Here is a 20,453-nt window from a genome sequence, read left to right on the forward strand (position 1 = left end):
ATTTACAAGTATCATTTAGGTACTAATCTAATTATAGAGAAGTGAGTATAGCTTTAAATGAAAAAGTTACCTCAACTAAAACTTATGAGTTTTTATAGAAGCGCATAACATTATTGATTTCGCAGCGTTATAATACCTAAAAAACGGGTTTATACCATTGATCTAAATTAACTTGAAAGATTAAGCAACGGAATAAACTTGTTGGAGTGGGTTTTTCGCACGTGATTTAAATGACAATACTTACTAGACACAAACAATATCAATTTCAAACGCACGAGATAAGAGGATCACGCAAGAATAAGTGAAGACGTAGTTTTCTAGAAAACCTAATATAACTAACCCGAAATAACATAAAGCGAACTAAAAGCGAATTTTCTTTCGTCTCCAGTTTCTTTCTTATACCAACTGAACATGACGATTGGAATATTGGAATACAAGACATAGTGGACACGATATAAAGGCACCACTGGAAGATAATCATATAAAATTGATATAGTGTTGCGGATCCAACATTAGGAGTTGCCTCAACTGCCTGATATGTGTATTGTGGATCTTCGTTCATACCTCTCAATACTGTTTCCAGCAGTAAATAAAAAGCAGGGCCTACCAGCACGTACTTCATCACAAAGCTACACCCGTTCTCATTTAATTTAAATATACCAGCGAAACAGGGTTGCTCGTGACTTTCATTATCAAATGCGTGTTGATTCTTTGAAGACTTCGTTGCTCACTTACCTTGACATCATAGTGGATCAAAATGTGCACATGTTCTCTTGACAAATATTACTTAAAGATGATGATATTTAAAATGCAGTATTGCCATCTCTAATTTTTCTAGAGATTGTTTTATGTCAAAATATATATATTTAATTATATATATATAATTATATATATATAATATATATATTTTCATATATATTTCCTTCAAATGTTACCTCGCAAATTTTGAACTCATTCCCTCCACTAGTTTTTTGTTATAAAACCTTTAATCAAGCATTGTTTTTAAATGGAAAAAATACCGTGGAAGCAAAAACTATAATACTTGAAAAGTATCATAGTGAATTTTCTTTAGGAAAAACAACCATCATTGCCTGTTATGAAAAGTTTGAATAGAGCTTTCAAATACCGTTGATGCTCAGCGATAAAGATGTCAAAATTAACGATTATGCCAGGAAATATCTTGAAAATTATGATGGAGTTGTCTAAATCGCTTGATAGGTGCATCTTGGATAAACTTTGATCATACGTTCCGCTTTCTCAGTGTTACCAACAGTAACTAACCTCTTTTAAATTCGTTATACCACCAAAACTGGTGAAGTACTTTACTCACCAAAAGCTCGTTGCAACTGTTCGAGACTTTGTTATTTATTTAAACTGATCTTTAAATCACGCGAGCACATTTTTTATTTGACATAATTCGATGGTAAATCATATGTACCCCTATTTACTCTGTGATAGCAGCGACTTAACTGCAGTCAGAGGTTACTACTTAAGGAACTTGAGGATGGTTGTATTTAAAACCGCACTGTTGCCATTTGAACTCTTCTAGCTTCGTGGATCTCAAAATATATAGAGTAGCCCTCAAATTCACACGAGAAGTCTTACTCTTTCAAGTTACTTTAAACTTTTCATGAGTCGCCTATTTCTAAATTATTTAAATATCCTACAATTAAATAAAAGTTTCATTACAAGATTTTAGGAAATATTGAAGAAGAATTTACTTGGTATATTTGAAAAATTACAGATTTTATATCGAAGATGCCTCACCATATATTTTGAAATTAGATTTTATTGATAAAAAAGAGCTTACTTCGTTTTTTTCTTTGTTTAAATCTGTATAATGATGATAAAATAGAATTCGCTTCAGAATCTTTGGTACAAAACTGATATATAATTTCAATTTTTTTCCACTAACAATCGAACTTATGAATAGAGCTGTGTTTATTAAAAGTCATGTATTTTCTAACAGTTCTTACAGCCAAAAGACTGAAATATGCGTTTCTTTAATTGACACAGCATATTGTTAATCGTCATGAGACAGTTTTCGGTTTCTAAATTTAAAAGTTTCTGTACTTTCAGTTTAAGTAAGTAACCACTTTATATAATAGAATTTACTTCCGAGGTAAGTGATGTTTATAATACATTATGTACATAATTTACTATTTAAAAAAGTTTTGGCGAAATGTTTTGATAATATCAAAATTGATAATTCACCGAAGAATAACAATATATGAGGAAATATCAATTAACACATTTATTTTTGATATTTCGTTAAGTAATATTAAATTTTATCGCGCATATGATATCTCAGTAGTTTTCAACAAACAAGAATAATTTCTTGTAATAAAATTTTATATATGTTATCTGCTACTATTTTTTATTTATTAATTTGACGTTCCTGTTGTCGACTCACCAGTAAAATCATAGCAACGTCTTGCTCTATAATTTGACTAAACTGGAATAAAATAGGCAATCACGTTGAATTGTAGTAACCTGTTGATGCAAATCGAATTTGATTGCAGACAATTATTCCTAATACCTTGAGGTGCCTTGCAATATGATAAAATTCTGTATAGTTTCTAATAAACTCTCCAGCAGTTGGGATTTTCACAAAATGAGGGTAAAGTCTTGCCTAAGCTGCAGAAACTCGTGCTACTAATCTGCTTGCTGTAGATGCGTGCATGCACATCAAATCACCGACTGCTGACAACTTGCGTAAAATCCTAGAGTTGTCACCAGCTGATTGATTGACGAGATTCTGTTGTTCCTAAATAATTGAGTTGGTTTTGCACAGTGCAAAAATAAAATAAAAATAGGTTTTAACCTATTAAAACTAAATTATTTTTTACAAACTTATCATCTCACTGCTAGGTAACCTATATAAGATTTTTTTATTTTTTTCATTTTAGTTGCTGTATAAATCTGACTTCACTTTTTAAACATTTGATATCTATATACCATGGCAGAATTCGCTCTCCCAATATAAAAGGAAAAAGGAAAAACGAACAACATAATGTAGACAGCAGCAAATTATTAGCTTTGTGTATACAACCAATAACAAAGTCAAGTAACGCTTGATTTATAGTATTTTATAGGCAAAAAATGAAAATACAGGCCAGTAACTGGATAAATGGGAACCAACTGATTAAAAAATGCAATAATGCTTTGCTATCTTCCATTTTTATGTTATTTTATTCTTTTTTTTTTGCTGCTAAAATCCAGCCTAAGTAACCCTAACACATATATCCATATATATTGGCAATACATATATCCATTTGCTTCAAAATATTAAGAGTTTGGAATCTTTTAAAAGAGGTGAAAATATCCATATTTGTAAAAAGTTCCGCTTTATGATATATTGTCCTTGGAAATCCTATACGTAGAATCTCCAGGAAATCAAGATCATCTTCATACATGTCTTCTGCAGTTTTTGCTGCTCCCAGTCTTCATTTTTTTTACTCAGTGGACGAATAGAATATCTTGTTATTTACGAGAGCAGAGACAATAGTATAGTATAATACCTCTGGCGATAATTATTGTTTCTGTTCTGTTTTTATAAAATATAAAATTATCTGAATTATAGGTTAAAAACTGTTTATAGTGTATATATATATTCTATCGTAGAGTTATAACTAACCAGCCTTTCCTCTGAAATTATTACGTTCATTTTCTTGATTTACCTCTGTCTTCTTCAAATACATAATTTGTATATTCAAAAAATATTTGGGTATCCCTCGTTTGCATGTCTCTATAATACCGGCATTCCTGCAGCGTGGCCATTAGATTTTTCAAAACTCTTCGACACAATGCCAATCATGTTATCCAATTCATAATAAATATTCTCGTTTAATCAAAATATTGTTTTTGGTCTATTTCTTTTGAAAATATCTGTTTTCTCAAATTAGATACAGAACCGTACTCGCCTTCCGTATACTGAATTCAAGCAACTAAAGTACCTTTATCAGTTTCATCATAAGCTTTTGTATCTTCCTTTTTATAATAAATGCTTTCTGTTGCAATGAATCTCTTGATCAAATACCAAATAGTACTTTCTTTCACTGCAGTATTTGGATACCTCTCACAAAACAAAGCATTAACCACATTTATAGATTTTCCAGCGGTTCCGTAACACTGAATCACATAAGCTTTTTCCTATAATTCCTATCAATGCCTTGTTCATTTCTACAGATTAATATTGTTATGCAAACAACTATGTTTTTCCATGAAAGTCTTCGTTACAAAGATTTGTGAAATAAACTTAAAAAATTAGAAGCTGTAGTTGACTGATGATGTTGAATTTTGGTATAGGGACCTTAAAACTGAATACACTGTTCACCCCACCACAAAACCTAACAATTACACGTTTCGATAACTAAGTTATCGTCTTCAGAAACTGAAGGTAAACTTAAAACCTAATGACTTGATTTACCTGTTTTATACTAAATTTTCCCACTAATGAACCTTTTATAAAGTGGGCTGCAGGGAATTGGCCATTTGTCCCTATTCAAGCTACTCTTATATTTAGTAATTTCAATGCTTTCAAATGCATCCAACAATTTATTATTGGATATATTTTTTAACAATTTAACATTATTAATATTTATGTCATGATTGTGACTTGCAACGTGATCGGCAATACTCCATTTTCCGGACCTTCCATATTTTAAATGAGCTATGTGCTCTTTGAATCGGAGAATAACGGATCTCTTAGTCTGCCCAATATACTTCCCGTCACAATCACCACAGCTGATTTCATTTATACCACTCATTTCCAAATTTGGTATTTTATCCTTAGGATTGCCCAACAATTGTTTTAATGTGTTGTTGAATTTATAAACCAATTTTAAACTCACTCTGTTAAATATTGATGTACCAGAAAATGGATGCTGACCATCTTATGTTGGATACTATGAAAAGAATCAGCGGGGATGCACGTAGCGGTGTTTTTTCCTAAATACATCAAATACTAGCCTATTACTATTCCAAATATTTAAAGTTTTAAGAATGGCAACTGTCTATTATTTTCCATTTCAAAGGTGAACTTTATAGATGGATATTTTAAGCTGAGCTCCAAAATAAATAGATGAATAGATGAAGATAACTTGATTATCGAAACGCGCGTCAGACAGTTTAATTGTGAGTGTTGGTTTAGTGGTTGTGTAAAGAGTGTGTTCAGTATGAATATCACCAACGGTTCCAGAAATTCCAACTTAATCTTAATGTTGATTCTAACCAACTTATCTCAATAACTTTTATTGTATTTGTCACATAAAAGGCTGTGTAGGTTATATGAACTAATTTTTGAAAATTAAAATTATGTTAAAAATGATTAATTAATTAATCAGGACTGGACTGATAAAGAATATTGTATCTTTTACAAGAGTCGTTTTACCTATCTGGAGAGACAGAAACAATAAAATTCAATTATTAACATTGAAATATAAAAGGCGTAATAAGTTTATATAAGCTATATTTTCAAGCTGCCGTACAAAATTAAAATTGCTAATGAACATTAAATTGCAAAAATAATTAAATTGGCAGTTGAGTGTTGAATAATCTACTAGATATTTTAGTGATCTAATTAATAAACGTTCCAATTTGACATTTTGCCAACTCTTTTATTAACAGTTTTATAGGTACCCATGTATGATTGATTGTATGAATGAATTAAGTCATATTTTTCGAAAAAAATATCCGTTTGTTTTATTGAGGGACATGATCATCTCCAATTGGATTGGCTGACAGACAGAGAAGAATCTGCCTGCCTGCTGCCTACCTGGTTCCGAGAAAAAACGTTTCGGCGACCTTCCTCAGGGTTTGTATGGACGTTCTCCATATTTTTTGGGTTGGAAGGCATATATTGCTTAGAAAAGAGGGTTCGCCGCTTAATGCTTCCCATTACTCTTTAATTAAGAAGAAGATTAATTTCATTTGTTTTCAATAATTAAACTTTGCGCAGTTTTTTGTTTCATGTTTTTCAACAAAATGTTTACTAAGAAGATGATAGTATTGGACAATATATGTGATTGTGAGTTTTTTTTCAAACTTTGTCAGCTAAATTATAAGCGTTTTCGTAATGTATCTGGCAAAATTAAACATATATTTTAAAGTTAGTACACGAGAACCAGTTACTATAATTTATTCCATTAATGAAATAATAACTGTTTCAACCCCGTAAAAGTTAATTTGGGAACAATTAATTAAAATAATATTGCTTGTGTAGAAATCGGTACACTGTCAACTTTCAAATTTAACTATAAATTTTTCTGAAACTATCCTCCAGATTAAAAAATAATAATATTAAATTAAAAGATATTTACCATGCATCCTTGTGTTTAACCTACTGCACGTTACAAATTAACTTGTTGAGAGAAGTATGGTTCATGAAAAAATATCTGGATTTTACTCGATTTCAAATAATAAGTATGACCTCCTCTTGCTCTTATAACTCCTCTCACATAATTAGGTATTAATCTAAACAAGTTCTATATTATTTATTTTGGGATGTTAGCCTTCCCTCTTCAACTGCAAGAATTAGTTCTTCGATCAAGGTTGTATAACAAAATCTAGTATCAATTAGTCATTTTACCTCAATGGATGAATGCTTTTTGGGGTTTGAGTTAGAATTGCTTGCTAGCCACTTCAATAACCCGAAAACTCACTTTGGTAATATAATATTGTGGTATGCGCTCTCGCACTGTCATATATAAAAATAAATCTGTCCAAGCTATCACAAATCTCTTCGATTCACTGAACGCTCGCTAAACATCCTCTCCTATGACTACAGCCATGTCTACTAATAAAAATATGGTCGGTTTGTGCTCTCATAGAATTTGCACCCTAAATACCACCGCCAAAAGCATATGCTTTTCTTAGATACAACATTCTTGTCTTATATGGAAACAAAGCAGACCTCTATTGTTACAGTGTGTAATTCAGACGATCCTTTGCTTGATGATAAGCTGGTGTAAATTTTGGACCATTCGTAGGTGATTTACATATTAGGTTATTTTCCTGCAGTCTTCGCTTTACTGTTCACTGGTTATACCCACTCCTCGTATTTCGCGGAGCTGTTGTTACAGTTGAAGTTGAAGTACATTTAAACGACGATTTCTTGATCATATCCATACCAGGAGTCATCTTAATCCGCTGAATGTCTTTTCGTGTTAGTTCCAAATGATCGAATCTCATTATAACGTTGGTATACTCTCCGAATCGCTAAGCGTGTCATACTCAATAACAAGAAAAATATGTGCAAATCCAATCCAATCTGACATAATTTTGTTATCTTTGTTAGATTAAGTTGTCTTTCAAACAGCATTTATTTCTATTTGTCTGATAGTTTCTAAAAATATATAGTTAAAGTCAAAAGTTCACCGTAGGCCGATTTTTTTACATGCAATTGATTTTTATCTGTTCAAATTATCGAATAAATTCCAAATATTCCACTTTCTTTAATATTTTTAAGAAAAAAGTTGCCGTTAAAAATGCTATCAGCAACAGGGATTATTCGAAAATATCTTATTTTTTTTATTATTAGAATCAAAATCAATATTTTCATAGTTTTCTCTATTATCACTGATTGTAGAAGTTTACAAAATTTTAAAAAAGTTTTCCCTTTATTAAAAAATGACTGAATTATTGATTTCGGTGACCTGTACCAGGGTTTTCACAATAAATTGACCTTCTTTACATGAAGAGATGAAAATGAAATCAACTGCTTTTCTGAAAAATTATTACACAAAATAAAACATAAGTAGGGTAGATAATATATTAGATGCTGAGATGTTGATTCTGTTAGATGGCCATCAAATGGTTGTACCACAACCAAACTAATAGATCAATTCTCAACATTATTATAGTAACCAAAAATTAAACAAAATTTCAAGTTCTTGATTTCTTTCCTAAGACTGTACGCTTCTTTTTCTCTCTCTGCAATGTATAATCAATTTTATTGAACATCAATTGTATTTGCCAGCCTACCACTTGATAACTTATGATTTGTATTTTCGAAATTTTCTAAATAAAAGAGACAGACTGACATATGCATGGATAAATGATTGTTACTTTATTTGTCGAAGAAAACGTAATATAAATAAAAAAAACTTTTATTTGCACACATATTTCAAAACGTCTAACTAAAGCTTCTATGCCACTATAAAAATATGACGCATGTGGAGAGTCCAAATGTTTGTACATCATTTGTTTGATTCCATCCTCGCTATTAAATCTGTTGCTCCTTAACTCGAGCCTTCAGCTTTGCGAACACAAAAAAGACAGATGAGGCCAGATTAGAACTATATCGTAGGTGTTTAATCTATGCTTGGCCCAGTCTTGATGACCAAGCTTGGCCCAGTCTTGGCGACCAAGCTTGGCCCATCGTTATCACTCCAGAGTTTTACCAAGACTGGGCCAAGCCTGGCTTACAAGCTTGGCCCAAGGTTCTACATAGTTGGGCCAAGCTTGTGCCCTTGGAACTTTTCTCTATGGGTAATTTTTATTATTGTTGTGACTATTTTTAGAGATAAAGTTAATCATTAAAAAAAGCAAAATATATTGTTCATTCCATTCAACGTTTATATAAAAAACAGCTTTAATATCTACCATTATTATTGATTAGTTTTCAGAACCTTATAATTTAATGTCAACTAAATATATTTCATTATATTTATTTATTAACCTTATCAACCTGATTATTATGTTTTATCAATATATATTTATTTCATAAGGTGATAATAATATACAAAAAGAAATTCACAAATTTAACTAATATAGATTTTACGAAAAATTGGCTGAACGAAGAGTTTGTAAGCCCCATCTGAGAAATATTTCGAAATTAATCGCAACTTCAAGTAATTTGAATATTATCATAAAACATTTTAAATGTTTTGAATAGTAATTTTTGTAGTATAAATGTGTTTTTAATCCCCACATCTCTTTAGTACATATACAATGATTGTCTGAAAAGTTTTTGACGTATCATATTTTCTGAAAATTTAGGTCTATTTCTCAACCTTCCAAAACTTTTTTTGCAAAGTAGACATTCACTGCTTCGTTCGGTGATAATCTCTATTCTCCAATTCAAATTTTACAGTTGGAAAACATTATGACATTATGACTTCAACAGATAATCGTAATATAGTAATTATAGCCCTAAACTTTCGTTTGAGTATACATCTTGCACAGATTATGTTATTTTCATATTTATACTATTCTATTCTTTCATATTACTCAGCCGGTTATCAAAATATAATTTCCTCCCTCGCAATCAGTCAATTTTCTTCAATTATTTTGTATGATATAAAATATAATAATTAACAATGATTCTTCTAAGCGTTTTAAAATATACATGGAATCATGATAATGTTTGATACTTTTTTTATTGTTTCCTATTACTAATCTTGGTTGACTGCCTAACAAAGAGAAATTTCGACTTCTCAATAAAGTTTTTCGTCTTTTCAAAAGCAAGCATGAGTGATTTGTCACAATTCGCATTCTCCATATACAATATGACATTTGACATGGTCAGCTGTTCACGTTATGGTTGTTGGTGTAATCATAATTCCTTCATTTTTGTACAGATTGCCTAATTCACTACAAATGTGCTGTTTTATTTCAGGACGTAATAATTTAATTTCTTATTTTCGAGCAGTGGTATTTGCTATACTCTTATTTTAGGGCAAATTTGCGTTTCTTAAACAAACACCCGTGAATAAAACAATTTGATTGTCATAAATCTAGACTGTTACAGCTCTAGGGTTGGATGACTTATTATATTGAATGGCAGTTTTTTTTTATTGAGTTATCTGTGGTTATGGACATGTCATAAATTTCGCGATATTCATCAGAAACTACTACTACATATTTTGGTAACTCATAATTCGATTTGTATAAACACTAAAAAGTTCATTTAGTGTTCAAGTTAGAATAAACAATTTTCTTTCTATCTTTACATATTTTGATATATCTATTCCAAACACGTAGTAATTAAATTATTGGACGTGTATTTTCTTTCGCATGACAAACGCTATTTAGATAATATGACTTTATTCCAGCTTCAGAAGAAGTTCTCTCATCTTCATTTCCAATTCGAAAACTTTACAGACAATCTCGTATACTCGTACGTTAAAAAACTGATTAAAATATTATAAATGAACGGTACGTATAACAAAATTTTCCTTTTTTTGTTACCATAACAAATATAATGAATTTAGAGTTTCAAGTAAGTAATAATACATTATTACAACTAGTTCATGCAACACAAGCTGCTGCAAGCATTAAAAAATTGAAGCTGTGAAAGTAAATAATCCAAAAAAATCTTTGATTCAAATATAACAATTTTCTATTTGTTTGTTAAACGAAATTTCAAATTTATTTAGTTATAAAAAATATGTTATTTAATATTGTTTCATATTTAGTTAATCAATGTTATTGTATTTCGTCGTGAAATTGTCAATGTTATGATTTAGATACATCTTCTCAAAATTTCAAAGCTTTTAATTTTTAATTATTATAGCTCATCAGGTATGTAGTAACTGGTAATTTTTTCCAGATTATTTTCATTTCATAAAAATTTGTCACTTTGGGTAATGATTTTTGAATTTTATAAAAAATTGGCATCAGCTTCAACTTTTTTCATTTCATTATTTGGAATAAATTTGCTATCCTACATGTGTAAAAACAATTCATAGGCCTACCCTCTTTTCACGTTACAAAAATGTGCCACTCGATTTCACAAATCATTTTTTGCAATTTTTTGTTTATGTCTTGTGTAATTATTAATTAATTTCTCAAAAAATAATTGTGAAATGATTATCTCCTTTTCTCATGAAAAACGTACAGCAAAATACATGTGTCGGCGAATTGTTTCAGGGGTGATGCAGGCCACGTTATGTAGCGGATCAAAAATTGAAAAAAGGTACAGCCCCAGTTTCCGTGATGAACATCCCAAAGGAAAGAAGGATAGAAAAAGGAAACGAGAAGAAGTATACAAGTAAGTTTTTTTAGAAAAAATGATTTTATGTATCAAATATTTATGGAAACATTTTTATAAAGACCAACTCATCGAAACATCAATATTTTTACCTATTTTAAAAACTAATCTTAAATCAATCAAGAGAACTATAGGCGATCAAGACGTTTTATCTACAAAAATATATCTTCTAAATGTCACCTAACAAATTTTGAACTCATTCCCTCCAAATTTTTATTTTAGAGATCCATTGTTATTTAATCGGAAAAAAGATTCATTGGAGGCAAATGTTATGGTGTCTCTTCTTCAGGAAAAACAACCATTATTGTCTGGTATGAAAAGTTTAAACGTGGCTCTATAAGCACCACAAACTCCTTGATCAGAACGTCTAAAAGATCAAAAACGTCCAGAAAATGTGATGAAAAACCGCAAAGTGAAATTGACATTAGATACATGGAATACACATTGTAACGAAATACACATCAACGAATTGATAATGCAGAGAGAAATTTGTGACTAGGAGCTATTTAGGCGTCGATATGTGACCATGTATAAAACTTGAATCATCATTGTCAAGTGTTGCCTATCATCACTATACACCTGAATTCAAATGGAAGGCACAGAAAGAGAGAGACTCGTTAGGTTGTTTATATGATCAATTTAGTGAGGGATTCGTTTCATTTCTAAAATGGCCCTGATATTGGAAAGCTTTTCTTTTGCAAGGCTAGGATTGTGGTGGTTTTTAGGAAGGATTTCTTTTGGTGTGTTATCGCTGCATTGCGCTTGTGTCAGCCTACCATCGCGAGAAGTATATAGAAAAATGTAAATAGTAGGGGTAAAAAAAGTGGACAGTTTTTTTGGAGAGTGTAATAGTTTTTATTTTTCATTGCAAGTGAGTGCGGGTACTGCGGGTTGTATTTTTCCTTGTCTTCGACCATTTGGCTGATGAATAGGTTCATCCGGTTACAGTAATACTGTAGAAAACCTACAATACCGCCGATCGACGAGGTGGGGTTTGAGAAAGTGTTCCACTCGATGGCGAAGTTTTCTCTTGGGTTTGAAGGAAAACAGGCGGTCTAGTGGGGATTCACGGTGTGAGGAGAGTGTTATTTGCAGTGAAATTGTTTGATTCGATGGTGTGAATCACGTATTGAAATTGTAGTTCATTTAGAGAGCTCTGTATTATGTCGATATCGACATAAACGGTATTACTGAGGCAGAATCGGCACTTGTATTAGCAGTACCTGAGAATTTAGCACTCACAAGACAAGACCCTTTTAAATTGATTATTGGGTTTGCTATATATTCGATTTAGGGATGGGTATAGGTTTTGTACGTGAGAAGTAGTGTAAGAAGGTGGGTGTGTCCGAATTTTTCGATCGTTTCCGTCTCCTATCTCTGTTCAGATAATTATTTATATCGACTGTCCAATTGAGAGTGTGAGTAAATCGCATTCCCAAATCGACGATTTCTTTGTGGATCTTGTTCTTCCCAAAGCCTTAAGTGGAAATTTCGTGCTTTCCACTCATGGTATTGACGTATTTAAAGACGGGGTTTCTTGAGAATTGAGAGTCACTCTTCATTTCCTGCATTAATTTAAGAAATGGCTTAGGATATTTTGAGAATTGGCGTTTATATAATTGAATTGCTTCTAAGGACCAGCCCAGAGCCGTTATAAACAAGCAAATACGCAATAATCAACTGGTAAAGCTTTGGCCTCTATTTAGAAATACACACAACGTACTGTTCAACGATTAGAGAAAAAAATTAACAGTGACTATTATTGTACATATTTTGACAAAATGAAGCAGAAAATCGCAAAGAAACGGTTCCTCATGCAGTAAAAAATTTCTGTCACCAAGAGAATGCATAATGTCATGCAGCTAGTTGAGACGATGATCAAATTCGATAATTTGTACATCGAATTGCTCCCACCAGTGCTCCAAGAAAAGAAATATAAATCAAGTGAGATGCAATAAGCCTTCTTTGAGACCAAAGACAAATCGTTCTATAGATGCAAATGTTTGGGAGCCTATTGTCTTAGTCTCATACTAACTAAAATTTGGATAGGAAACTGTATTTTTATACACAAGTCGCATTAACTAAAAAAATGTCAGCAGATGTTAGATCAATTACTGTTTATTTTCTATTGTCCACGTTGATGTAAATATTCACAAATAAATAAATCCATTATGTGTATTTTATAATTTATGGAACACGAAATTTTTATAGACATCATGAATTCTTATACACGCGATATTAAACTATTTTCTTGGCTACAATTATAGGGATAAGAAATATTTGTTGTACTTTTATTTATCGTTATATATTTATAGTTATATAGTCATTATATTTTATAATGTAATTTTTCTCAAGGTAACTACCAACCAATCTTAAAATGCAATCTTGTTAAATAAACACATAATTTCCAATGATTAATACTAATTAAATAAATTTAGAAACGCAATAGTTAATTAGTTCGACGAATTTGTTAACGTCGGTAATCACATTATAATTTGTATTAAAATGGCAAGTAACTGATTAACCACACCATGGTTTAAACTTAACAGACCTGACAATAGATAAGAGTACTAGGAATCTTAGAATTGCGATCAATCCTTTTATTTATCGTGTCAGACTACGAGGAGGACGCTGAAATAACCAGAATTATTTTTAAAATATTTGATTTTTCAAATTTAAAAAAATGTTATCCCCATTAAACTACTTTCTTTTCTTTTCTGTTGAAAACATTTTATGTACTCATGTGTAAAAATTACTATCCTCGTTGTTTTATTGACTTCTTTTCGGACGTAGAAATAAGAAACCGTCAGACGGAACGAATGCAGGTAGATAAGTTGTGGTGAAGCAGACTAATAATGTTATCATTTGTCAAAAACTGTTGAAAGAAGTCTCCTGTCTGTCACAAATCAGGTAATTTCGCGCAGGCATCTTAACACTTAAAAAGAAAAGGTTCTCGGCCAAAGATCAGAACAAGCAACGAGGGTATCACAGACGACACTGAACTGACAATAAGTTTACTGTTGAATGTATCCCAGTAGAATTGCGTAATACTAAAACTCTACCTAATACGGTAATGTTATTCCGGTTATGTTTAGGTCCCTATCTTATACCGTTTTAAAACGATCTCAGTATCATGTTTTAAGACCTTTCGTATAGTATAAGTATAAAATTTTAGATAATAGCTTAGGCTAATATTTCAATAATAATCGTTTGAGGTGGACTTGAAATTGATTTGAAAAACATGTCCTACTAAAGATTTACGCTTGGTTTCAACCAGTCATTTCTCTTTCATTTTATTTAATTCTTAATTTTATCCACGAAAAGTAGCAGGCGCATAAGGACACGAATAACACCAGCCCTGTAGAGGAAAATATACCTTCATCGGGGACATCCTTAAAGCAACTCCACATCCCTCATATAATTTCCTTTACGTAACCAAATAGGAAACCTAACGATCGACACGTTAAGACTATACCCGAATATCATCTTCTACAAAGATATTTGTTATTATATTTTAGAATGAGGGTTCACCATACGGGAAATCCTAAAGATGTGCTCAAAAGTATTTCACAAGCGGACAATACCAATAAGCAATATTTTCTAATGTTGGAAAACATAACCTCAAAATACTCTCATCCTTGCATATTGGATTTGAAAATGGGTACCAGGCAACACGGAGACGATGCGTCAGCGGATAAGAGAAGAAAACAAATAGCGAAATGTGCTGCTAGTACTTCAGCAACTTTAGGTGAGTCTAAAATATATGAATAAATCATTTTATTACAAAATGTATTTGATTCATTTTCTAAGGCGTGAAGACGTAAGCGATGGTTTCAATGATACACAAAACAAACCGACCAAAGAAAATTATCAATAAATTCTCATATGATTCTCCATTAACCACTAAATCTGGTAATAAATTCGTTTCAAAAAAAGTATAAAAAGATAAAGGACATTGAAGAAAAAAATTACACATACACATTTTTTTTCAATTTTGGCGCAACTACTGGCAACATTGTATTGAAATTTTATACGAATATGTTTTGGAAGCTGATACATCCAATGAATTTGTTTTTGTCCGACTCTCATAGAGTGCGCTAGTTGCCCGATTCGTAACAAGCAATATTCATCAAACTTTTTTAATATTAGTGGATTTATTATTAGTATTTTTACTTCCATGGCAAAAGAGAAAAAGATATTGCAATGTAAAATTCAAAGTTAAAGAATTATTCAACTTTCAAAAACAAGATCCTATACTGATTAGACTGGATTTTTGTGAAACGTTACAAGAAACGAAAGTTTTCGGTCCCATTTTTTTAAATGTATCCTTTTATCAATGGGGTCTGATTTACGCGACAAACAATAAATATTGAAAAAGTTATGCTCAATACTACTCGGTACGAACCGTGTAAATATTGCCCTCTATGAGAGTCTGACATAAAAACAAATTCATTCGGCTTCCAAAACATATTCGTATAAAATTTCAATACAATGTTGCCAGTAGTTGCGACAAAATCGTAAAAAATGTGTATATTTTTTTTTCAACGCCCTTTGAATATGAATGGCGTTACGAAAATTTTTTACTGAGCCAACCCCAAATATTTTTCAGTTTTCTATCTATCCTATGGACGATATCACCTTTTTTTGTGAAACACCCTGTAATCTAAGGAGCGATTACACTGTTACACTTCTGATACATCGATTTGTACATATCCCTTTTAAAAACTGACGTTATGACGAAATTTGGCGGTGGCGAAACCATATTTTGCGGTTTACAATGTTGGTAATTTCTACTTAATTATACGGAAAATTAGTTTCAGATGCTTTATTTTGTGATATCATTAGAAGATTTAATGAAAATGTGTGTCGTAAAGATTGATACGTCAAAACTGCCGCAATACGTAAATTAGGATATTCTCCCAATAATAAAATATTTTCTCTATAAAATTGATGTCTTTCATACAATTAACATACTAAGAAAATATTAAATTTCACTTGTTCGCAAAAAGTCAAAAAAATAAAGGACATTTCAAGCTGAATTTGAGCCAACAAGTTGTTTTTGGTTTGTACAGATGCCATTGAGTGTCATAACATTTTGTCACACATGTAGAAAAGTACTTACAATTAGTGAGGAAAAGTAGATTCAACTTATTTATTGCAAAATTGTTTCTATTCTTTAGTTTTGATCGAAAAAATATTGTACACAACTCGATAGAAAGTAAAATGTTTACATTCTCGTGCATATGTAGTATATTATTTCATTTTTAGGTGTTAGGTTATGTGGTATGCAAGTGTATGACACAGAAAGGGATATAAATTATAAAAGAGACAAATATTGGGGACGAGGACTAAATGAAGATGGCTTTAAAAATGCCCTCTGTCGATTTTTTGACAATGGTTACGGACTTAGAAAAACTGTGATTAAAAAAGTTATTTCAAAATTACAGAAACTTAGAAGTGTGATAGAAAAGCAGAGTTGTTACAGGTTTTATTCTTGGTAAGTATCAATCAAGTTTTACTAAAAATAATTATATTTTCGTCAAAACCTAATTACTAAATAATTATTATTGTCACGTAAAGATACTTTAGACATTTAATTTGGAACGTGAAGCTCATTCTAAGAAATACAAATACGTTATTTCGATTAGACCTACCTATTTGATCGTTACACCGATTTTTAAATTTTCGTTTCACTTGAAGGAGTCCAGAAAGTACCAACAATATACTTCAAGCAGGTATAGAATGTACTTCTGCAATATTTATGACGCTTCTAGTGTACCGGTTCCTAAACCTCCAGACAATGATACATAAACATATATTATGGCATAGAGGAGCCAGAGTCCGGTCCAAATTTTGAAGAGGAAGTCATTTTTGAATGTAATAGCATCAACCACCCATGAAGAGCTCAATAATCTAGTTGGTGATTTAGATTTTTCCAAAACAAAGGCATAACTGCTTGGATCTCATTTGCAGCATTGAAACCTTCTACAAAAAGATGTTCCACATTTCTGAATAGGCATTCTATCCTGCCGTATATTTTTATCGAGTTGAATGCCTTGGTTTACTGTAATGACATTCCATCGGCCATTAGATCCATTGGTTATGCTCAGGGAGGCTACCTAGCCCTCGTGGTTATGCAAACATAGGAGCATGCACATATTACTCCAAAGCATTCAATAAGAATATCATAAAGGCAATATCTCCTCAAAATGTAGTTTTTATGCGAATAGGACAGCAGAATCAGAAATATAACGTCAAAATATTGTGCCAGGCCAAAAAAACATCCTTAATGGATCTTTAGTAGATCAGCAGAAAGTTTATTCACTTCATCTGCACATAAAACTAAAGCTTAAAAAATGTTTGTCATTTGAAAATGAAATTCCTGCGTGTAACAAAGCTTAAAGAAGGAATGTCCGTTGGACCTAATACTAGAACTTTTTAAGGACAAAAATTTTGAAATTACGATTATGTATATAGCAACTTCTTAGGTAACAAGAAGTCGGACCACTACAAATATCTAGTTGAAGAACTTAAATCATATAATGCCTTAGGGTGCAATATGTCAACTGAACTGAATTTTTTACACTTCCATTTAGAATTCTCGCCAATTTGGGTACATTTTCAAACGAACACAGAGCAATTTTCTCGAATGGAGAAGGGCTACAGTGGAAAATAAACATCAAATATGCTAGCGTATTTTTGTTGGACCCTTAAACAGGAAACCGCTCCTATAAGCGAAAAACGACGACCAAATTAATTGTTTGATTGTAATTGTCTTTTTTGATACAATAAGAAGTATGTTTTCTAAAGGTGCTTCTGTTTTATTTTTATTTTTTTAATTTTTCTTCTCTTAAGACTTGTGGGTGAGAGACATCGAGTACATATTAGAATTCAGTACAACACAATAGATGCAAAAAGTCCGAAAAATTGCAGTCACCGGCTGAAAGTTTCAAATTCCAGAACTGTGTAATATATATAGATATTTATTATTTAAGGATTTTTTTTCTCAACCTCCGATAACCGAATGTGATTGTTGGGTATGCAGCAGATGATTGCTGGTAGAAACCATTTGCGCTTTTCCCCATCCTGAGCTCTGCACTGGCGAGTCCAATACAATATATCTTGTTGAGTCGCAGTCAGATTAACATTATTATCGTTTTTTATTCTTCCGCAAAGTATGAATAGCGCTGTTATTCGATTTTACCGGCAGTATGGACATGTGAAAGGTGGGTCAAAAGCAAATCTTTCGCTATAGGCGACTTTTTTAACGAGTTTACCAAGCAGTTAAGAGGAATCGAGTAGTTATGTATCGATCAAATTTCAATATCGAACGAAACTGTAATTGAAACAACAAATGAGTCCAACAAAACTCATACTCAAATGTTCAACAAACATAAGGTTATAGCAACTGTGTTTTTGGGACCAAAAAGGTGTGGTGTTGCTTAGGAAGCTCATGCAGCCCGGAATAACATTCAACACAGATTCTCATTGTGAAACTTTGTCACTCGTACTATTCAAAGCGGACAAAGAGGTATGCTAACTTTTTCAATTATTCTGAAGCTCACGATTCCTTGATAAATTTTCATAGAACATGTATGAACACTCATTATATGACATAGCGCCGAGCGACTTTTCATGAACTGCTGAAGTTTCTTGGGGGCTTCGCTTCGAAACAGACGTGAAGCAGCACAACTGAAGAATATTTGCAAAAAGGTAGAGATCATTAAGAATTATGTGAATATTCAAGGAGACATAACCTGTATTGGACGTATACAAACACCATCGAAAGTTCTTTTTGCTCTTGTTCGAAATCAGAACTAGCAATATTTTTGTTTTCTTTTTGCTCAGTTGTATCCTTGAGCTCATCATTAGAAAGACTAGCTTCTGTTTCTTGAACTAGTTCTTCAATATCTTCTACATTTAATTCATCTAAACCGGTTTGTTCCGCCAAATCCACTACGTCATCCATGCCGACAGAGTGTCCAATATCTTCGTTCTTACTTAAATCTGATCAACTGTTCTTCCATATTCCTTTCAAATATCTTTCTGTTATCTCATGCCAAGAAAGGTTTATGTTTTCTACTGCATTCATGATATTGTAGTTTTTCCAAAATTCTCCGTATTTTTTTCAAAAATAACGCGTTAGTCCATTTGTTGGATTAAGGCTGGAATGTAAGTTGTTAAGTCTTATAAATTTGTTGGGTGACTTGGAGCATTATCAATTAATAGTAGTGATCTTTGTTCAAGTTTTTTAATTTCGTACTAACGATTAACAGACGGGCAAAAATGTTCACTGAAACAATCCTGGAAAATTTTCATGAATTTTCATTTCATGATTTTTTATCAGACTCTTAAATTACAGGTAAATTTGATTTAGATATAGTTTTAATTTGAAATCTCCGCTTGCTTTTCCACCCAGTAGAATTGTTAAACGATCTTTCGCAGTTTTAAATCCTAATGCTCGTTTCTCTTCATGAAATAGAAATTGTTAATTTCCGCATTCTATTCCAAAACAGGCCTGTTTCATCAACATTAAAAACCAATTCTGGAGTATAGTTTCCTTGCTCAATTATTCTTTGGGAATTCAGCCGCCACTTTTGTATCACAACTTGCTGTTTCTTCTGTAATCTTTATTTTGTGAAGATTATTTCGATGTTTAAATCTATTAAACAATTCTCGACTAGCAACGAAAGTTTCACTTATGTCACTTGCATCAGCCCGAATGTAATTGAAAATTTTTCTAGCTTTTTCCTTTATGATAGATTGGCTTAATGGCAAATTGCGTTCAATTTCGTCATCAATCTATAAGGGCAGACGTTTTTCCATTTCCTGTATAATGTTATTTCTAGTTGCAGACTTTGACGTAGTTGCAGTTGCCGATGACAGTATTTTTTCTTTATTCTTAGGAATTGTCGTCATTGTTGAAGTGGCCAAATTCAGTGCAGCACTAATTTGAGATTGTCGTTTACCAGAATCTAATCTTCTAATCACGTGTATTTTACTTTCCAGTGAAATCCTTTTTCTGGTTGCTTTCTTCTCTTGTTTTTTATTATCACCCATGATAAAAACTAAATATTGTAATATTTGTCACTGTATTAATGGTCTGTACAGCACCGCACCTTCCTAACCAATACAGCTACATACACTATTTAGGATATGTTATTTGGAAATCTAGCGCTGCGCACAATTTCGGGGAATCCTCGGGTTAAAATAAAAGAGCGCTAAACCGAAACAGAGCAGTGATATATGTATAGCTCATGATTTTAACAAACGTGTCCAATAACTTGAACAGTGCACTTTTTAATTGATAAACAAAGATTTATGTGGAATATGATTGGGATATAATATCGTGTATTTACGGTATCAAATTTAATCTTTCTTCAACCTCATCTCTAATGACAAAACTTTGTTCCTTGTCAGTTTTTGAACGTGGCACTTTTACAATTAATATTCAACCTAC

At 31.8% G+C, this 20,453-nt stretch overlaps 1 protein-coding gene across 5 annotated transcripts in view; it reads left to right on the forward strand.

Moving 5' to 3' along the window:
• Window positions 1-20,453, forward strand: part of LOC130900459 (uncharacterized) — an 81,606-nt gene that overhangs the window by 53,142 nt on the left and 8,011 nt on the right. For 4 of the 5 annotated variants that reach the window (XM_057811091.1, XM_057811089.1, XM_057811092.1 and 1 more), the window contains 3 exons: window positions 10,873-10,993; window positions 14,512-14,741; window positions 16,262-16,490. In XM_057811091.1, coding sequence (XP_057667074.1) covers window positions 10,873-10,993; window positions 14,512-14,741; window positions 16,262-16,490 — 580 coding nt within the window. Of the gene's footprint in view, window positions 1-5,446; window positions 5,816-10,872; window positions 10,994-14,511; window positions 14,742-16,261; window positions 16,491-20,453 lie in introns of those variants that run through there. The other variant, XM_057811094.1, reaches the window with a different exon arrangement.

This window comes from Diorhabda carinulata, chromosome X, assembly GCF_026250575.1.
Source record: "Diorhabda carinulata isolate Delta chromosome X, icDioCari1.1, whole genome shotgun sequence".
NCBI classification, from domain to species: domain Eukaryota; kingdom Metazoa; phylum Arthropoda; class Insecta; order Coleoptera; family Chrysomelidae; genus Diorhabda; species Diorhabda carinulata.